At 37.0% G+C, this 21,181-nt stretch overlaps 5 protein-coding genes across 5 annotated transcripts; 3 read left to right on the forward strand and 2 right to left on the reverse strand.

Moving 5' to 3' along the window:
• The first annotated feature begins 636 nt into the window (after positions 1-636).
• Positions 637-7,416, forward strand: LOC105952208 (protease Do-like 9). The gene is made up of 9 exons (XM_012975737.2): positions 637-1,370; positions 3,448-3,647; positions 3,733-3,913; positions 4,489-4,680; positions 5,326-5,558; positions 6,347-6,448; positions 6,551-6,601; positions 6,732-6,836; positions 6,926-7,416. The coding sequence occupies exons 1-9, from the start codon at positions 806-808 to the stop codon at positions 7,022-7,024; spliced, it is 1,728 nt and encodes a 575-aa protein (XP_012831191.1). The 5' UTR covers positions 637-805; the 3' UTR covers positions 7,025-7,416.
• Positions 7,417-7,784: 368 nt separating this feature from the next.
• Positions 7,785-9,125, forward strand: LOC105952209 (RING-H2 finger protein ATL46). Its single transcript, XM_012975739.2, has one exon. It carries the CDS (start codon positions 8,108-8,110, stop codon positions 9,032-9,034), a length of 927 nt encoding a protein of 308 aa, XP_012831193.2. The 5' UTR covers positions 7,785-8,107; the 3' UTR covers positions 9,035-9,125.
• Positions 9,126-11,302: 2,177 nt separating this feature from the next.
• RDR2 (RNA-dependent RNA polymerase 2) lies at positions 11,303-16,025 on the forward strand. Its single transcript, XM_012975733.2, has 4 exons — positions 11,303-12,209; positions 12,395-14,307; positions 14,382-14,532; positions 14,922-16,025. The coding sequence occupies exons 1-4, from the start codon at positions 11,661-11,663 to the stop codon at positions 15,714-15,716; spliced, it is 3,408 nt and encodes a 1,135-aa protein (XP_012831187.1). The 5' UTR covers positions 11,303-11,660; the 3' UTR covers positions 15,717-16,025.
• A 671-nt stretch (positions 16,026-16,696) lies between these two features.
• On the reverse strand, positions 16,697-17,749 carry LOC105952206 (uncharacterized). The gene has a single exon (XM_012975734.2). The coding sequence runs from the start codon at positions 17,404-17,406 to the stop codon at positions 16,870-16,872; it is 537 nt and encodes a 178-aa protein (XP_012831188.2). The 5' UTR covers positions 17,407-17,749; the 3' UTR covers positions 16,697-16,869.
• A 1,938-nt stretch (positions 17,750-19,687) lies between these two features.
• Positions 19,688-21,072, reverse strand: NFD2 (Ribonuclease III family protein). Its single transcript, XM_012975679.2, has 3 exons — positions 20,700-21,072; positions 20,507-20,604; positions 19,688-20,383 (listed from the first exon to the last, which is right to left on the reverse strand). Exons 1-3 carry the CDS (start codon positions 20,763-20,765, stop codon positions 19,984-19,986), a joined length of 564 nt encoding a protein of 187 aa, XP_012831133.2. The 5' UTR covers positions 20,766-21,072; the 3' UTR covers positions 19,688-19,983.
• Between the last annotated feature and the right edge of the window lie 109 nt (positions 21,073-21,181).

Here is a 21,181-nt window from a genome sequence, read left to right on the forward strand (position 1 = left end):
AGTTTTTCAAACTACAGTAAGTGTAAGTGTAATTACATTTATGGGTAAATAGCACTTAACCTTCCGTCATTACAAGCTTTTGTAGATGACCCTCTTATACTTTTAATACCAGCAGATAATCCCTCGTGGTTGATGGGGTAGATTTTGCTATTTTTTCCGTCAAACTTAATCGCGTGTAGCTTTTGTTAGTTTATCCGTCCAAACTTAACCGCCAGTGTTAAACATCAAAGTAATTTTTTTTGAAGATGATCCACTTGTGTTTTCATTTTTGCATTCGTTAGTTTTTCCGTCCAAATTTAACCATCAATGTCAAACGTTAAAGTAATTTTTTTGCAGATGACTCCCTTGTGCTTTCATTTTTGCAGATGGTCCCTTGAAATTTGACATACGCGGTTAAGTTTGACTGAAAAACTAAGGGAAGCTACCCCATAAGCAACAAGAGGGTCATGTGCTAATATTACGAGCACAGAGGGGTCATCTGCAAAGTTTGTAATTACAGGGGGTTAAGTGCTATTTACCCTACATTTAACCATAGAGGAGGTAGGTGTAAATTATCAAAAAAATATATAGGGGTAGGAAAGGAATTATTTTATAATTCATGATTTATTAAAGTTGAATTGAATAAATGATGTAAATGGAGGTTCCCAATTTGGATATCAAGCACAAACAACATAAAACGACGACGTTTAGGAAGCCTGCACGTAACGCAAATCGTTATAAAAAACCCTTTCAATAACTTCGTCTTCAAAAAAACAATTTCATCTGTAGAAAATAAAATCCCAGCATTTCTACCTGATTCAAAACCATGCGCAGCGATTCCCAAAGGAAGCGGAAACGCGGCGGCTCCAAAAATGCTACGCCGGAAACAACCGTACACGACGGCGACGCCTCCATCTCCCCGGCCACCACCAGCGCCGACGTCAACACCGTGGAGCTCGTCAACCCCGCTGCTATTCCCTCATCCTCCGACCACAACGGCCGGCGCCGCGGCCGCCCCCCAAAAGCTCCCAAACCTGAATCTTCCGCCGCTGCTAACAATGGTAAAACCCCAGCGATGTCGGTTTCGCCCATAGTTAGTGCCGCGGTGTCCACTGCGCTGATTAATGCGGAGAATGCCGTCGCTAGGGTTCTCCCCGCCATGGACGCGGTGGTGAAGGTTTTCTGTGTTCACACTGAGCCGAACTTCTCGCTGCCGTGGCAGAGGAAACGGCAGTACAGCTCGAGTAGCAGTGGCTTTGTTATCAAGGGGAGGAGGGTTTTGACGAATGCGCATTCTGTGGAGCACTATACACAGGTTAAATTAAAGAAGAGGGGCTCCGATACGAAGTATGTTGCCACCGTGCTTGCCATTGGGACGGAATGCGATATTGGTGAGGCTTTGTTTTTCCTTTTGTTTTTGTAGATTTTCCTTTTGAATCAATCCTGTCATCTTTTATAAACATCTACAAAATGATTCCTATGTGAAGCTGTAATTTGGACCACTGATTTAGTTAGTTTAGGTTTTTTTAGGGAAACAACACGTAATTACCTTAAATCGAAAGTATCTATTTCTAACAAGTCAAGTACAAATATACTACCTCTGTTCCTGAGCCATTTTGCCACTTGAGCAAGCTATGTTTTTTCTTCAGTGTTATGTGTGTGAAGTAGTTGATGTGATTCTGTCTTGGCGAGATTCTTGGCTAATTACGTGTACAAATGACCCTATGTTGCTGTGTTGACGACTTGACATAATATCAGTAAAACTATTTAATGTATTTGAAAAATTGCAACACCATGGTGGTTCCTCTTCTATATTTTATAGGATTTAAAAAAAAAAATGATTTTAGTGGATTATGCTAAATTTGAAACTGCTTCTTTTGATTTTATATGTGGTTCCTAGATAGGGACTTTTTGAGCTTTGATACAATTTCCGTTTAAAAATCGTTAGTCTGATCTATAGTTGAAATGCCCGTGATTTGCTGCCTAAATTTCATATAGACATGGTTATGGAACTTTGGATTGCAGTACTTTATTTTCCTGGAGCACTCGCCTCTTCAACATTAGTGATTTTTGAAAATTGTCTATTTCTTCTTCTGAAATAGAGAGTATAATTGGGAAGAAACCGTACTTTTGGTTCATTTGGTTTGAATTTTCTGAATACTTGCAGCTTTGTCTTAAATCAAGCTTAAGAAATCAACTTGTTCAAGCCTTAACATAGTCATCACTATAAGTGAAAGAAGATGGGCTTATAATTGGATTTCAAATAGTTAAAGTTTCTTTGCACTAACAGCTCATCACATAGTGTGAGATAGTTGCTCATTATGCCTTTTGATGTGCTTAGGACTGGTCTGCTTGCGGCACTAGATGTAGATATCTCTGATTGGAGATGCTCATTGGGTTTGAATGCCTTGTGGCTAATCAAGAGTTAAAATGATATTGCTTGTCGCATAATTTCTCAAAAAATATAATTACAAGATTGTTATAGACATAGTTAATGTGTTAATGTCGGGTTACTTCCCTAGGTTTTTGATTTTTAACTGGTCTAGTAGTTGATTTTTTGAAAGGCTAATCGATTATGATTCTGTATGTGGTTCCTAGAAGAATTCTTCAAGGTTTAATGCATTGTGCATTTGTGCCATCATATAATTATTTGTCTTACTGGGCATGAAACTATCCTATATATCTGTCAAAACTACTCAGAATGTTTCACGGGTAAAAGACTGGTTGGACGTAGTTACTGTTACTGGTACACTTCTCTTTAATGGTATTGGGATTTCTGAATAATGAAATCTGAGAACCTGGTATCACCTGTCGATGCTTAAAACAATATTAGGAAACAAAACCAGTTTGTCTCCATCTTCATGATTGCAATTCAGTAAATTTTACTTTTGGAATACATAGCTCATGCCCATGTCATGGGGCATTTGGTTATTTGTGGTTAGCAATTTTTTCTACACAAAATGGTAATAAACATTGGATTGGTTGTTAACGTAAAGTACTCGTAACATGTTCACTAGTAGAATATAGATAGGCTTCTTTGTATAATGCAGAGAAAAGAAAAAAAGGAAGTTGTGGTAGGAATAGACCTCGGTACTGGTAGGTTCTTGCAGGCAACTGGATTACTCCAGGGTTTTAGAGCATGTTTTGCAACTTCTAGCACACCTAGAAAGAAATATAGGCTCTCATTGAGAAACCATCGTAGACTTTGCCTTATATAGCTTCCATCCCTCATTGAAAAAGCCCCTGGTAGTCTTGAATTAGGAAGAATAGAAGGGTTGTTTCTGATGAGCTAAAGTATGTTATTTCTATTTGTAACTACCTTTCTTTTTGTCCCTCTCCCAGTGCACTATGATGTGCTGATTGTTGACCTGTAATTAGATTGCATAATGACCCGAAGAAATATTTCCGACGTAAAAAAGAACTAAAATATACTTTTTGAGGTTAATATTGGTTTATATGATGGTGCAGCTTTGCTTACAGTAGATGATGATGAGTTCTGGGAAGGGGTCTCACCTGTAGAGTTTGGGGATCTGCCTGCACTGCAAGATGCTGTTACAGTTGTGGGTTATCCAATTGGGGGTGATACAATATCTGTAACAAGCGGGGTTGTGTCACGAATAGAAATTCTTTCATATGTTCATGGATCAACTGAACTTCTGGGGTTGCAGGTATTTGATTTGCAATTCAACCTCCTAAAATCTGGGTTCCGACTAAAATTGCACTGATGTCTTTGTGAAAAATGTTCTTTTGCAGATAGATGCTGCTATTAACTCTGGAAATTCTGGTGGCCCTGCTTTTAATGACAAGGGAAATTGTGTAGGTATTGCGTTCCAATCACTCAAGCATGAGGATGCAGAGAACATCGGTTATGTCATACCAACACCAGTCATTATGCACTTTATCCAAGATTATGAGAAGAATGGAAAATATACTGGTATAATTCTGAACTTCTCTTTCTTCTTCTTTTGCTGACCATTCTTTTGACAACACTGGTTGACCCAATATTCTGTTTTTGTTCTTTCTTTTCTATATTGGATTAACGAACAAACTTTAAGTTATATAGTAGATTTAGATTAGTATTGAACTTTATGTTTATGTTGAGGTTTGAAAAAAAATTATTAGTTCAATGATATGCATCTATTTTTATTAGTTTTTACCTGTTTATATATATATATATATATGTATATATATATATATATATATGTATATATATATATATATATATATATATATATATATATATATATATATATATATATATATATATATATATATATATATATACATACATATCATTAAATAATATATAAGTGTGCACCTCAGTTCGTTCGGACTGTAATTGTGGTTATATTTTGTCTGGTATTTAATGTGTTGTACTGTGTGCGTATGGGATTAAAATGGGCTATGCTCTGCCTTGTGATTACTAATATGACTCCTCCTTGAAATGTCCTTTTTTCTGTTTAATCAATATTCTTCCACTCTTCACGCAAATTATTTGTTATCTGCCAGGATTTCCTATTCTTGGTGTTGAGTGGCAGAAGATGGAAAATCCAGACTTGCGGTTGTCCATGGGAATGAAACCTGATCAGAAGGGTGTGCGCATAAGAAGAATCGATCCTACTGCTCCAGAGTTCGCGGTTTTGAAACCATCAGATATAATCCTTAGCTTTGATAGGGTTGATATTGCTAATGACGGAACAGGTAAGATGCAGATTAAGGGTTGTGACTTCACACTGATGAATAGATTCACAACTCTCACCTTCCTCTTCTTCCTCTTTCCTTATGCATCATTGTTTACTTGTATGCCGCTATTTTGAATTTCAACTTCAGAAAAGACGCATGTTTCTTGTATTGCCATCAATTAGGGGTTTTGAACGGCTGCATGAAACTGGATCTGATCTGTTGCTTTTTTTTTTCTTTTTAATCCTCAAACGTGGCAGAGGGGTAAAAACTCGTTTCTCGGTTTGTTAACATAAGTTGCAAGACATAATTTCGTCCAATAAAGGTCTGGAGACTAGCTTGGGCTCAACCAGAGTAGTAAAACATGTGTAGAAACATCAAGCTTGTCGACATTGACTAGTGTTTGACTCGATTAAATCTTGTTCAACCTCAGTTCAACTAATAATCAAATTGAGCTCAAATAGAATTTTTGGAATGACACGTTAGACTTGACTTGGTTCGTTTACACTCGTAATCATGTCCAGAAGTTCCCTTATCTATCTCTGATTTTGAACACCAAACTTATTCTATCTTTACTTTCATTGACATACGCTTCATTCAACGACATCTCTTCTGTTTAAACTACATGGTATAAATGAGTCTTACAACTTGTTTGGTTGCTTGCAGTTCCATTTAGGCATGGAGAGCGCATAGGCTTTAGCTACCTAGTGTCGCAAAAGTATAGTGGAGATAATGCTGCAATAAAAGTTCTTCGTAGTTCTGAAACTTTGAAGTTCAATATCAAACTTGATACACATAAAAGGCTCATTCCAGCTCACAACAGGGGCAAACCTCCCTCATATTATATCGTTGCTGGATTTGTTTTTACGACTGTTTCCGTTCCATATCTCCGTTCTGAGGTTAGTGTTTATAACACTTTTTGTCTACCTGCTTATTCATGGTTGAGTGCAATGTTTCATTCAATCCTTATTAAGCAATTCGGTGTTATGATTTTTTTCATAGAAAAAGAGGATGGTTGTGTTGTTTCTTTTCATTTTTTATTATTTATTCTGCTTGATGACCTCATGGATTGCTCTTTATGAGCTTTTATGCTTGCCTAAAATTCTATCTAAAAGCATCTGGACCAAATCTTTATTATAAAATGTCTGTTTTTATGTATTTTTTTAAGTGAGTATCACAAAGTGTTTTTCTATTATAATATTGGACGGTTACACAAAATCTGCCTTCTACTGCTAACCACGTACGCCCAATTTATGAGTTGTATGATATGTATGATAAGCATCAATGCAACAGCAACCACACATGTATAAAGAGCATAGGTGCAACTTTGCTCAATACCTGACTTGAATTAATATTAAATAAGAAAACAGTGATCGTAGTTTAAGCCTGCACTGGCCTTTTTATCCGAACTGATATACCGTGAGTGAGAGCTTTTTCTTTTTGGTTTTTCTATTTCCATTTGTGTTAGCAGGCTTTTAGTAAGCCAGTCCTCGAGATGACTCAAGAAATAAACAAATCAGATATAATTGGTACAGCTAATTGCCTGAGTTGTAGTTGAGCAATAAATTAGCGACTAATCTCTGTTTACATGATTTTCAATTTTGTCGTCAACTAAAGGAGAAGATATATTTAGATGATTGATTCTGTTCAATTTGCTTATTATATATCCTTTTTCTGTCATCTCCAGTATGGAAAAGATTACGAGTACGAAGCTCCAGTCAAGTTGCTAGACAAACTCTTGCACGAAATGCGCCAGTCAGCCGAGGAACAAATTGTCGTTGTTTCTCAGGTTATCCTGACATCACCATAACGCTGACCTGTCATTATATTACAGTACAGATCATTCATCGTTTGTCTTAACACTTTGTCTGCTTGTGAAACTTTGTTAAAGGTGCTTGTGGCTGATATAAACATCGGATACGAAGAAATTGTCAACACTCAGGTTAGTGGTCAATGTCAGCCTATCCTTATAATAATCAAGTAATCAACCACTCAATTCGCCAGCCTTTTCATACTGTGATATGCTTAACTTTTTATATACCCTCTTCCTTTTCTCGTTTCGACAAATTTAGGTTCTTGCCTTTAATGGTCAGCCCGTGAAGAATCTGAAAAGTTTAGCTAGCATGGTAGAAAGCTGCAGTGATGAGTATTTGAAATTCGATTTGGAATACCAGCAGGTGTGGGCGCTTTCTTTTTCTTCGCCGACATTTTTCTAACTGCAATTTTTTTTTTTAATTATTAATTAATTATTTTTCGGTATGTACAGATTGTGGTCCTCCAAACGAAGACTGCGAAAGCAGCAACATTGGACATTCTTTCCACCCACTGTATACCATCAGCCATGTCAGATGATCTCAAGACATGATTTAATAAGCGATATAATTGGCGCGATATTTCACTATAATTTCTTTTATTTTTCTTCTACTTCAATCCCATTTTGAAACTACGGGGAAAAGTTATAAGCCATATTCTTCGACAAATTTTCAGCCAGTAGTGTTATTAGTCAGTCATCAAAGGACTTGTAGAGTTACAAACCATGATCTATCTCGTTAGTTTTACGTGTTCTCTACTTTGTTCTCGTTCGTTGGATTATCTTCTTGTGTTACCTCTGGTTGGCTATGTGAGGGCTCCTGTTTTTGGCATTGAAATTTATTGAAGAAATGATTGTAGTTTACGAAACTTGTATAAGAACTACCTGGTATTTGTCCGAACCATCGTGCTATGCAGAGTTCCGTAGTATTACGGCTTGAATGCTTTCTTCTTGAAGATTATTTATTTAGGAAAAAAATGTTTATGAGATATATATATATATATATATATATATATATATATTAAAGACAATAGATAGACAGAGGCCATAAGGTTGGTGAAAGTGAACATACGAAATCAGGTGAAGTAAAAGACAGGAACCATAAAACCTTGTCTTCTAGTTTTCTGTTTTCTTGTATTCAAACCATTGAATCCACTCTCTCTCTACAACTCTCTCTCTCACACAAAAAAACACACAGTAATCTTGTTTGACATTTGTTCTCTGCTGTCCATATATATATATATATATTCTCAACAAGTAGTTCCAATTCACAACCAACCAAATAAAGGTGTATTAATTAATATTCACTGTCTGCTAATTCACTTCTGATTCTGCTATCCCACCTGCATCTTCAGATATTATTCTCTTCCTGTCACCTTCTTCTCTTACACACCTACATATATTCATATACATATATATATATATATTTATTGCATATATATATTCCGCCTATATAATAAATTCCTGCACAAGGGTCTTCTGTTATATCTCTTATTAAACACACACACACACACACACACACACACAAACACACATTTCTTGGTTTAAAGTCAGCTACATCTCCCACTTATAGTTCTTGCCCACCACCTATTTGTTTTTAGTCCTAGCTGAAAAAATCTCGAAACACAGTTCTTATCCATGGCCAAAATCAGCCCAATGCTTCTTCTAGTTATAGTCATTCTATCTATTGGCTTCTTTGTACTTGGCCTACTCCAACTTCTCATCAGATTTCTAATGAAGAGTCCATCCTCACCATTTCCCTCGATTTCGCAACCAGACATCAGACTTCCGGAACCTTCTAGAGCAGCATCTTCCAGAACCTTCCAGAGGCAACTGCAGCATCTCTTCCGGTCGCACGACTCCGGCCTCGACCGCTCCTCGATCGACGCTCTGCCCGTTTTCTACTACAAGGATGTAATAGTAGTAATGGGATCTAAGGAACCGTTCGATTGTGCCGTTTGTCTCTGCGAATTCTCGGCGACCGATAAGCTCAAGTTTCTTCCTGATTGTAGCCACGCCTTTCACATTCAATGCATCGAAACATGGCTTCTTTCGAACTCGACTTGCCCTCTATGTAGAGGTCTCATTAGTACCACTCACCGAAATAATCCAGTGGCAAAATGGGAATTATCATACGACCAACCAAACGGGATTTCACAAGAAAGCCCACCAATGGTTTTCCCCGTTTGTCTTGGGAAGTTTAGAAGATTAAGCGAAGGATTAGCAAACGAAGATCAAAGGCGAGATGATGATGTTAGCGGCAGCACCAGTAGAATTGTTGATGCTAGAAGGTGTTATTCTATGGGTGCATTTGAGTACATTGTTGGTCACGCAAACGTACAAGTGGCGTTGTTTAGTGGCAACGATGTTCGATGTTGTACTAAAGAGAAGTTCGATAATACTAATATAGGAATCGATGGTAAGACGATCGATCCTAGGAGTCGAGGTGATAGCTTCTCTGTTTCCAAGATTTGGCTTTGGTCCAAGAAAGGTAAATTTCCTACTTTTTCGGATACAGATGAAAGCATTGTTATGCCTATGCCTAATGGAAGCAATTTAGTGTAAAGGGATTCTTCCGATTCGATTTTCGGACACGAAAAACGGGTAAAATTGCTCGTTTTTTGACTGTTGATTAATTGATCATAATTTTGTTTTCGAGAGTAAGCATGCACCATTGATTATTCTGCAAATGGTTTGAAAAAGCCACTTCTTTTTGACTGAATTAGTGGTCAGGTCAATAAGTGGATCATTAGCAGCATTGGGATTAAAGAATTATCTTAATGATTACTAATGATCAAGAAAGTGACTACCAAAATAGCTTAATTAATGAATCGATAATTCTATGTGGCCAGAATCTGGCTGGCCAGAAATGGCAGTTTTGTAAATTTATAGAAAGGTTATTATGTCCAATTACAAATATATCCTTGACTTATAATATTAACTAATTTGAATTTTCTCTCTCTCTCTATTTTGATTACCATGATTCCAAATTTCAATGTATTAACATTAAATGTCAGATTACAACTTTCAATGAAATGGCATTAATTCATTTCATCATCTTCTTTATTTTATCTGATTCGATGTCTTCTTCTTCCATTATTTTTTCTTAATTTACATTTCAATATAAATATGGCAACACCTTATAATAATAATAATAATAATAATAATAATAATAATAATAATAATAATAATAATAATAATAATAATAATAATAATAATAATAATAATAATAATAATAATAATAATAATAATAAACTGAAAGTTAAAATTAAATAAGATGTTTATTTAAAAAAAAAATTATAACTCATTTCAAATTTGAATCGCTTAACTTCATTTATTGACAAGAACATATTTATATTACTATAGGACATTTATTGATAAAGCAAGTTAATATACAAAATTATTAATTATTTTGCTATAGGACAATTATTGACAAGAATATATTTATAAACAAAATATTATACATGATGTTTATTTTAACAAGAATATATTATAACTCATTCCAATTAATTTTCCTACATTAAAAGACTACAGATTATGAGTAGAATCAAAATTTTATGTTGTGATTTTCCTTTAATACTTGGTTTAATGGCCGGTATTTTAAAGGGATATATTATTGACGAGAACATATTAATCGAATTGACTATTTATAATTAAAGTATAGTATTTTTTTAATTCAATTTTATCATAAAAATAATAAAATATAATTCGTTAAAATCGTAAGAAGAAATTTGTTAATCCTAAGATTTGAATCAGTTAAAATCAAGTTTTTCCAATTCGTAAGCTTTATTCAAAGATTTGAATTGATTATGCTCAACTATTGACAATGGTGTATTAATCAAATTAACTATTTATAATTTAAGTAATATATATTTTAATTGAATTTTATTATAAAAAAATAATAAATTTATTTTGTAAAAATCATAAGAATCAATTCGTAAATTCTAAAATTTAATCAATTTTTTACATTTACATTTTATTCAAATATTTAAATAGAATTTTAAGATTTAAATCAATTAAGCTCAAGTCCTTTTAATGTCTTTTATTTTATTTTATTTTATTATTATATTACATTTTTTCAATAATTTAACTAACATTGTTTTGATAATAATGAATATGCTAATTAATAAAAAAAAATTCTAATTAAAAAAATTAGTAATCTATTTAACATTATTTATGCTAATTATTTTACACTCTTAGTTTACGATATATAGAGGTCTTGCTAGTTATTGAATAATTATATTGCTATGTCACAGTGGTTAGGGTTGCTTTTCAATATTCGAGCAACCTGGGTTCGATCCTCAGACATCGCATTTTTTGATTAAATTTAAAAATCCGCCATGCATCCTGCTCGAACCCGTCCTGACCCGCCCCGGACCGGATCTGCCTCCCGCGGGTTGGGTTTCGGGGGCCACAAAACTCGGGTCAACCATTAAATTTGGAACCAACACCCCAATAAGGGTATAAATGGTATAAAGTTTAAACAAAAATAAAAAAATAATTAAAAATTAAATTCTGGCCATTTAGCATTGTCCTTAATGAATATAGGGCTCAATTGTAACTGAATTTTCGATTTTCACCAATTCCGATCCAAAAATTTCACGTTTTGGGAAAAGTATTTTTGATTTCAAATTCCGATCTTATGGACGTTGTTTGGAGTGGAATCGGAATACATACGAGATTTCGATTTTCCGGCCCAATTGCAATTTCCAAAAATAATTTCAAAACTTTCAATTTATTATGTAAATCAATTTCAACCGGTTCCAATTTGAAAATTCGACCTTGAACCATTTTTTTTAATCCCAAATTACAAAATTCCATTTTTCAGTTTTTGAATTGGAATTGGAATACATACAAGATTTCGATTTCCGGTCCAATTCCAATTTCCCAACCACCAGTCTTTAATTATTTACCCAAATTATCAAATAAACAAAAAAAAAGAAATTTACCCAAACTATTTTTCTCCAAAGTAAAAATAGAAACAAATTCAAAAACCCAGCACAAATTATTAATTACAGACAGACCCATTTACAATTCGATTTTTACACCACACCAACCAAACAGTCCTAAAACCACACGCAAAACCCCATAAAACCCCTCTCTTCCTCTCCTCCCCTTCCACCACCGCACCGCCACCACCACCACCACCACCACCACCACCGCCGCCACCACCACCGCCACCGCCATTGCCATGGATACAGGAAGACCTACACTCACAGTAAAAGTGCAAAATATCCCTCAAACCATCATAGCGCACGAGCTCCAAACGTTCCTCGAATCCGCCGTGGGCAAAGGCACGATCTTCGCCGTCGAAATCTTCACCGAGCGGACAAATTGGAAGTCCAGAGGCCACGGCCGCGTCCAGTTCGAAGAACAAGAAGCGAAGATCAAAGCTCTGTCGCTCTCCGAACAAGGAAACCTAATCTTCAAAGGGTTTCGCCTCTCGATCCTTCCCTCCTCCGAAGATGTCATCATCAGACCCGTCGATCCCACGAACCGGGTCGGAAATTGCGCCGGGTCGGGTTTCGTTGCCGGCGTTATGGTTAGGGATAACTGCATGGCGGTTCTGGAAAATTGGGTTGGGGATCTGTGGTTCATGCCGGAGAGGAAGAGGCTCGATTTTGTTGTAATTTATGACGGCGAGTCTTATAAATTGGAGGTGCAGTTTGGTGACGTGGCGGAGAGTGGGAGGTGCTGTTTGGATAGAGGTGGTGAGAAAGTTGACGCCATTCTTTTGAAGGTATGAATTTCATGAATTTTTTAATCAGCAAATTTATTTCTTTTATTTAATTTTTAGGGTTGGATAATTTGATTATGGATGATAATGTGCTGTTTCTACTGGGGTTTTATTCTTGCTGTATGGATCTCGATTTCGCTTATTCGGCTATTTGAATTTCGGGTTTTTTTTCCGGTTTTCTTTTGTAGCTGAAGCATGCGCCGAAAGTATATAAAAAGATTTCCGGACCCAAAGTTTCGTCGAGATTCCCTGCTACTGACCGGTATCGCATCTGCAAAGAAGACTTTGATTTTGCTTGGGTTCGAACAACGGACTTTTCGAAAGTCAAGTCGATCGGATATTTGTCTTCTCTCTGTTGGGAAATCAAAGAAGGATTCTCCAGTTTAGACGCGTACACCTCTTTGCCGTGTTTCTCCAAAGACGTGATCGAACTATATCTTGAAGACGGAGCAAGATTCAACAATGCCCCCTCCTCCGATTTAGTTCCGATTATTCCGAATTGCCCCGATTTTCGAGTCCCTTATGAAGTCCTTTTCCAAATCAATTCTTTAGTACACACGCAAAAGATGAGCCTTGCTTCTGTTGATAACAATCTTTTTCAAACCCTGAGCGAACTAGACATGGACAGAGCTCTGCTGATTCTTGCAAAAATGCACAAGTTGCACTCAACTTGTTACGAGCCCAAATCGTTCATCGAAACCCGATCTTCCATGAGCATTCACAACGTCAAGAATCTTCCTTCGGAAAGCTTCAAGAGACTAAAAGATCATAATGTGATGAGCTGTCACAGAATCCTCGTCACCCCGTCGAGAATATTCTGCGTGGGCCCGGAGCTCGAGTCCTCAAACTACATAGTCAAGAACTTCGCCTCCCACGCCTCCGATTTTGTAAGGGTCACTTTCGTCGACGAAGATTGGGGCAGAATCTCCGCCAACTCCGTTTCCACGAGCATCAATCGTGGAATATTCTCCAAGCCCTACCGAACGGATATCTACCGTCGGATTCTATCCATTCTCCGAGACGGGATTGTCATCGGGGACAAGAAATTCGAATTCTTGGCTTTCTCTGCAAGTCAACTCCGATCGAACTCTGTTTGGATGTTTGCTTCGAGTGAAACCTTAAAAGCTGACAATATCAGAGAGTGGATGGGTTCGTTTACCAAGATCAGAAGCATCGCTAAATGTGCTGCAAGAATGGGCCAGCTCTTCAGCTCGTCGGTGCAGACTCTTACGGTGCAACCTCGCGATGTTGACCTAATCCCCGATATCGAAGTCACCACCGACTACGTGAAGTACTGCTTCTCGGACGGTATAGGAAAGATGTCCTACGCATTCGCAAGAGAAGTTGTTAAAAAATTGGGGCTGTCTCATATGCCTTCGGCTTTTCAGATACGGTACGGTGGGTATAAAGGGGTAGTGGTGGTTGACCGTCACTCCTTCCGGAAGCTAGGGCTGAGGGGCAGCATGCGTAAATTCGAATCCGACAACTGCATGCTGAACATCACCAAGTGGAGTGAGTCACAGCCCTGTTACTTAAACAGAGAAATTATTACATTGTTGTCTACTTTGGGAGTCGAAGATGGTGTTTTATTGGCCATGCAAGACGAGCAGCTGAAACAGTTGGGGAAAATACTGATCGAAAAAGAGGCGGCGCTGAATGTTTTGGAGGCGGCAGGTGGCGGTGAGATGAAGAGGGTTTTGACTAGAATGTTGACCGAAGGGTACCAACCAAGTAAAGAGCCGTATTTGTGTATGATGCTCAAGTCGCATCTCGAGAATCAGCTCTCTGATTTGAGAAGTCGGGGCCGTATTTTCGTGCCGAAGGGTCGTGTGTTGGTTGGGGTTTTGGATGAAACGGGGAATTTGGAGTACGGCCAGGTTTATGTAAGAATTACGATGACCATGTCTGAAATTGAGAGTGGGAATCAGAGATTCTTTCATAGGATCGATGAAACTACAGCTGTGTTGAAAGGGAAAGTTGTTGTCACAAAAAACCCGTGCTTACATCCGGGTGATGTCAGGGTTCTTGAAGCAGTGTTGGATGTGAAATTACAGGAGAATAATTTAGTCGACTGCCTTGTTTTCCCTCAGAAAGGAGATAGGTAAATTTCGTCTTTTTTTTTTCTTTTTCTTAATAAATCGGAAGGTTAGAAATTAAATTTGCTATTTTTTACAGGCCTCACCCGAACGAATGCTCAGGCGGTGATCTTGACGGTGATTTGTATTTCGTGAGCTGGGATGAAAATTTAGTACCGCCTCGAACGGTGGACCCCATGGACTACACTGGTAGGCGCCCTCGAATTATGGACCATGATGTCACCTTAGAGGTAATCTCAAATTGTTTCTCGAGTTTATTTTCAAAAAAAAAACAAAGAACTGTTTCTTGAGTTTATTATCGAGTGAGACTTTTAAACAGATTTATCGCCACATTGTTGTGTTGGAAATCCATCGAGGTTGTGCTATTTCCAGTCTCGAATCCTCTCGTTTCACCGATTTATTTTTAAAATTTTAAAAATAATTTTATTTGAAATTATCCTAAATACCCTTAGTGATTCGTAATATTCGTATTTTCTGAGGAAGAGTGATGAGTTTTGCAAGGGTATAATAGTCTTTTAGCATAAAATTAACTTTTGATTTTATAAAAGATGGTGGTAGATTAAGAATTTATAAATTATAAGGGTGTCTCTAATTAATTTTTCCATGCTTCGATTTTCAGGAAATCCAGAGATTCTTTGCGGACTACATGATAAGCGACACACTCGGAACAATCTCGACTGCACATTTGATCCACGCGGATCGAGAGCCAGAAAAAGCCCTAGATGCCAAATGCCTCGAGTTAGCCACACTCCACTCAATGGCGGTGGATTTCGCCAAATCCGGAGCTCCGGCGGAGATGCCGCGGGCCCTCAAGCCCCGTGAATTCCCGGACTTCATGGAGCGGTTCGAACAGCCCACATACATCTCCAAGGGCGTTTTGGGCAAACTCTACCGAGCCACCGTACAATTCATCGACCAATCGAATGATAATCACTCGGATGAGAAGAACAAGATCTCACCGCACGATTACTTCGATCAAGATCTCGTGATCGACGGCTACGAATCGTTTGTGGAGATTGCAAAAGAACATAAGGAGATGTACTTGGATAGGATGGATTCGTTGTTGAGGTACTACGGGGCGGCGAGCGAGGTGGAGATTCTGACCGGAAACTTCCGGAAGAAGTCGGATTACTTGCAGAGGGATAATAGGAGGTACGGGGAGGTGAGGGATAGGGTTTTGGTGGCGGTGAAGAGCTTGATGAAGGAGGTGAAAGGGTGGCTGAGGAGTGGGTGTGACGAGGCGGTGGAGGAGGACCAGCGGAAGTTGGCGGCGGCATGGTATTACGTGACGTATCATCCGAGTTATGTTGATGGGAGTGAGCATTGTTTAGGGTTTCCTTGGGCAGTGGGTGATGTTTTGATGGATATTAAGTCTGATAAAAATAGGATGCTTATTGAGTATCCCTCTGTCTGAATGACCTAACTATGTTGTAACTAATTGGTGAAAGAAACAATGTTGTAGTAACTAATTTGGCCTAAAGATTGTATGCACTAGATTGCGGTGTATTATTAGAGCCGTGTATTTATGTATGAGAATCGGACTGATCGGATCGGATCGTAATTAGTATTTTCGAAAAGTTATATAATTGTGTTTGGAAGTAAAAAAGTAATTTTCTTTAGGTGGAAATTGGAATGCTTTTTTATTGTTTGGCAGCAGCAATTCGAAATTTATTGATTTTTTTGAAAATTCAATTTGATATAAAGTGTGCATTTTGATTGTATACTGATATTTTGCTAGTGCCTCGATCATGCCTCATAAATTTGTAGTCTAATTCCTTATATGAAATGTCAAATGTCGTTTCAATTTTACTAATAACGTTTGATTTCAATGTGATCTTGGCAAAATGCAAAATGCAAGAATTGTAGTCCTTCGATATAAATTTCTTATCCAATATAAATTTAGCTAGATTGGATGTCGGGTGACAGAGTTATACACGAATAAGTTGATGTCAAATATTAAAGTTTTGAGCAGTGTTCATTGCATCATGCATATATTTCTCCACGAGTATCTAATCTTGGTGATTCAAATTCGATTAGAAAACTAATTCAAAGAACTACAAAATCCCAAAATTTTGAGTTTTGCCAAATTCAGACAAAAAATAGTCAAAATCACAGTCAAAGTCGAAATGATATTTTTAAAACAAAAACGACATTTATCATATCGCATTCCTTATTCGGGCGATACGTCACGCAATAATATAATAACTCTTAATTCATAAAGGGAGAAAAAAAGGTGTCATTTCAAGTTTCCACTTAGGTTTGACCCCGCACCAAACAAACTTACTTTATTCCTCCAACAAGAAAACAACAATTATTAATTAATCCACTTTTTTTTTTTTTTTTTTTATGAAATCACACAATAATCATAAACCTTTAAAAAACTTGCACGCAAAAAAAAAAAAAAAATCTTAATTTAATTCATCTTTAAATATATACAATATTAAAAAAATAAAAATGAGCTGTAATTAACAATAAATTGAGGACTTACTGCCTACCGAGAAAGATGTATCCAAATTCCAACCAATCAAATTACCCGGCGCAGGTTAGACGAAATAATCCGGCGCAGGTTAGACGAAGGTGGGCCCATCCTTGCCGAGGTCCATTGAACCCTTGGCGTACCTTGAAGAGAAGTTTCGAGAACCATAGTAGTAGCCGTCTTCCCCTTCCTCGTCCAATTGACCGTTTTGCCCCTGCCCCGGCCCCTCGTCGAAATTCATCGCGTAACTCAGCGGATCGTACTGGAAATTCGCCGCCCTGCTCCCGCTCCGGTTCCGATTGAACCGCCGTATGAACGTCTTCCACCTCGGCCCGGCCACGATCTCCGACCACTCGCGGATCTTCATCAGCGCCTCGACGCCACGCGACCACAGGGTGCTGCTGTTGTTGTTGTCTCCGCCGCCGTTCTCCGCCGCGCGCGCCTTCCGCCACCATCTCGATCCGGCGGCCGGAGAGGGGGACGGTGACGGGGAGGGGGAGGGTTCCGCCGATCTGTCGAAGCAGGGGAAGAAGAAGCAGCCGCGGCGGCGGCTGCTGTGGAAGAGCGCCTCCGACCCTTCGTCGACTGATACGGTGGTTTGGTGGTGCGAAAATTCACGACCCTCCATCTCCTGACGATAAATATCTAGTGTGCATATATATGTGTGTATATATATACACACAGAAAATTTGTAAGGAATTGTGCGTTATTTTGGACGAAGTGTGGGTTTGCAGGTGACGGCTGATTGGATTATAAGTAAAGGTCCAAAATGCCCTTTTTACTCTAAGATTTTGTACGGGACTAGTGAGGGTAAAGGAGTAATTTTACAGAAACGGGAGGTGCAAAGCAAAATGGGGCCGTTTCCAGTGTAATACGGCGCATCATATATCTGGACGGGTGATTACGTGTACGATGATAAGGTTGACCCTACCTACATTTCTATTGGGCTTACTTAATTAATTATTATTATCATTATTATTATAATAACTCAAAATTATTATATTGTTACAAAAATTATAGACAAATTATATAAAATAATTACAAGTGTTTGCAAATTACTCGATAATTATTCTCATTATGAACCCAATAAGTGGTGCCCTGGGGTGTTCGTTGGGTAAAATTGTACTGAAATTTCAGTTAATCAAATTTTTAATACTTTGAAAATTTGTACCGTTTACCGAACTGAACTATTCGGTTTGATACGATTTTTTACCGAGTTAATTAGTTATCGAGTAATTAACCCGAAATTCCAAAAACAGTGTAATTAACGCGAAAACTCGAAAATCTGTGGTACTATTTGGTCGGTTTACCGAAGTGAACACCTGAGTGGTGCCTAGTAGGTGAAACAAGAAAATAACGTTGTTTGTTCCAAGTTAAAACGTTTCGAATCGAACCCTATTCCTAACATTTTTTTAGGTTAGATTTTTTTGTCTTAATCTTGTTAGGAGTTGGGACTTTAAAAGGGAGAAACTTTATTTTTGCTATTAAAAATGTGACAATACAATAAAAATTGGCTTTAACTTGTTATACTTACACATCATTTTATTGGATTATTCATAGGAAGAAAAGAGGGTTACCAACCACAAAAAGACAAACATAAATAAATAATATCATCCCATAAATATGAAATAAACAATAAGGGAGTAAAAAAATTGTTATAAGTCCCACCAAATTAGAACTATCATTATTCTTTTAGCAATTATTGCATTTGTTGTTTTATGTATACCACAAATTAAGAAATTTATTATATAGTCCAACAAAAGTTTCAAATACACCATGCTAACAAGATTATCATATTATTATTTGATAGCATATTCCCCTCTTTTAATCTCATGTTTATTTCTTTCTACACTTAATGATAGATAAAAATTGATTAAAATGATATGACTGTAAAGAACGATTTATATTGAAATATCCACACGCCAATAACACATGTCTATTAGATGCTGCACACGATGAAAAATATTGCCTAATTTTGCGCCATAGATATACACATGCGTGTGTATTATTATGTGTAGATCAGTCGTGCATAATCACTCGATGTATTTCACTGAGTGTAACATCTACAAAACCAATAACACATGTGAGAAGATATGCCACCTAACTAAATATATACCATCAACATCTGATTTTGATAAATACTTTGCTCACACGGTTTTATTACAAAAAAGTTACCTCTTCACCATACCAACAAAAATACAAAAAATCAGTATCAATTGAGAATCGAATATCCTAAAAAAGATACCTATTGTTTGGCCAATAGTACATCTTATGCAATCACTCACAATCATACGTCAGTTCTTCTTAGAGGTGTAAATCAATTGAGTCAAACACGAACGGACTTTAATCGAGCGAAACATGAGCGAGCTCAAGTAACTCTTTTCTTATTATTATCATTTTTGTACATATTTTATCATTTTTTTTATCGACCTTGAGCTCGATCAAATATAGTTCAGCACCAAAGCTTATAGAATAAAACGACCTAGTTAACAAACGAACTCGAATCGAGTACCGAATAGTTTGATTTGATATTCGGCCCTAGTTCTCCTTAGTTATTTAACCATAAAACACAAACGGAAATGCAATTTTGAACGATAATACATACTAAGATCTTGTTTGGTTGTCAACATAGAATTAGTCGAGATAAGATTATGCAGTTTTATGAGAAGTCAATTGTGTAATTAAACTATAGGAAGTCCGATACACATTTCTCCGATAAACTAAAACAAGAACTCATTTCTCCCACTAATTGCGGACTCGTCTAATATCGGATTAATCAAACATCAAACAATATCTAATTACTTAACTAATCATGGCCAATTTTTCAAGCTATGGTTGCATACTATTGAAAATCGCTTGTGTCACAAGCCGATCAAACTACCAAACATTGAGTAATATCGAACAAGAAATACACGAAAAAATCACGTTTCACATTTGATTTATACAGTCGAAGACGAGAAAATAATCACTACAAGACGAGAATCAAGAAGTTGTCCCATAATCACTTTCTACACTTCGTCACAGAATCACAGCAGAAAACGCACACAAAATACGCAGAATCAAATCCATATGCACAACACTAAAACACAAAAGACAATTTCACCGTTCTTCAATCCAACTCAAAAGCATCAAATCTAGCAAATTTACAAACAACCAAAAAAAAAAAAAAAAAAAGAAAGAAAACACAATCTTTACCTACATTACCTCAGAAATCAGCCCTTCCAATTCCACCATGAATTTTCCCGTAAATCCGTCCAGCCACATCCGAACTCCCAGCATCAACAGCAATTGCTCCACAAACTGCACGAAATGCACCACAAACTACTGCAGGGGCCGTTGCATCGGTCTTGTGCGAAACCCTCACTATATTCTGCAACCCTAGTCGAGTTCCGTCTGCATTACACGAACTATCGATTTTCGCCACATCAGCAATTGCAACATTCAAATCCTTGGCTGAAATATCCACGTCTTTCGTCAACGATTTAAGTGCAACGAAGGTCTCGATTACGCTTGCGCCCAATATACTCAACGCCTTGTTGTTCTCCTCCGAAAACGAGGCGTGGGTCATCGCGCGCCTCAACAATCCAACATTGTTGAATGTGTAGCTGTATTGATAATAAATTTTAACAATTTTTTATATTTCCCAATTATTAAATAAATGCATAGGGTTTTAAATTTAATATAAATTATTTGCAAATATGTAGATAAAATTGAAGAGTGCGATTTACTTGATCTGATTCTGGAGTGTGACGAGTGAAATTGAGAACGGCGTGGTGAGTTTGAAAGAGGCATCCGCCATTGATGAAGCTTCTTCTTCTGCGAAAGCCTGTAATTTAAAAAAAAAAATTGAGATTATAAAGAGGGTTTTGAGGGTTTGTGCTTGTGCGAATTCAAATATTTTTTTTTCAGTTTAATTTTCACCGGCGGAGAGGAAGAGAGTAAACTGATTGAGAGGAAGAAGAGGCCGACGAAGCTCCGGAAACCCATTTCTCTGATGATCGGAAAATACAGTGAAATTTGAGAGGTGAAAGTGACGATGATTGGGTTCACTTTATTTTGGGTCAAGTTCAGAATCAATTGAATTGAATTGAATTGAATTTTGAAATTTTTTTCTCTTGTTTTATTTTTTATTTTTTGAAAAGATTGCTAAAATTTCAATTTTATTTTTGAAAATAAAATTAATTTTAATTATTGTTTCTAAAGACTTTGACAATTTTGAAAATTAAAATTAAGAAAAATTGAAATGGAAAAAATTGTTCCAAGAACAAAATTTTCAGATGGAAATAAAAAATTAGGGTAAATTACAAACACCCTCTTGAGGTATTGTCAATTTACGAAAAAAACCCTGTTGTTTGGATAATTACATCTACCCCTCAACTATGATTTTTTCTTACACCTCCACC

The sequence above is a fragment of the Erythranthe guttata genome, chromosome 9 (genome assembly GCF_056151865.1).
Source record: "Erythranthe guttata isolate IM_541 chromosome 9, IM_541, whole genome shotgun sequence".
NCBI classification, from domain to species: Eukaryota; Viridiplantae; Streptophyta; class Magnoliopsida; order Lamiales; family Phrymaceae; genus Erythranthe; species Erythranthe guttata.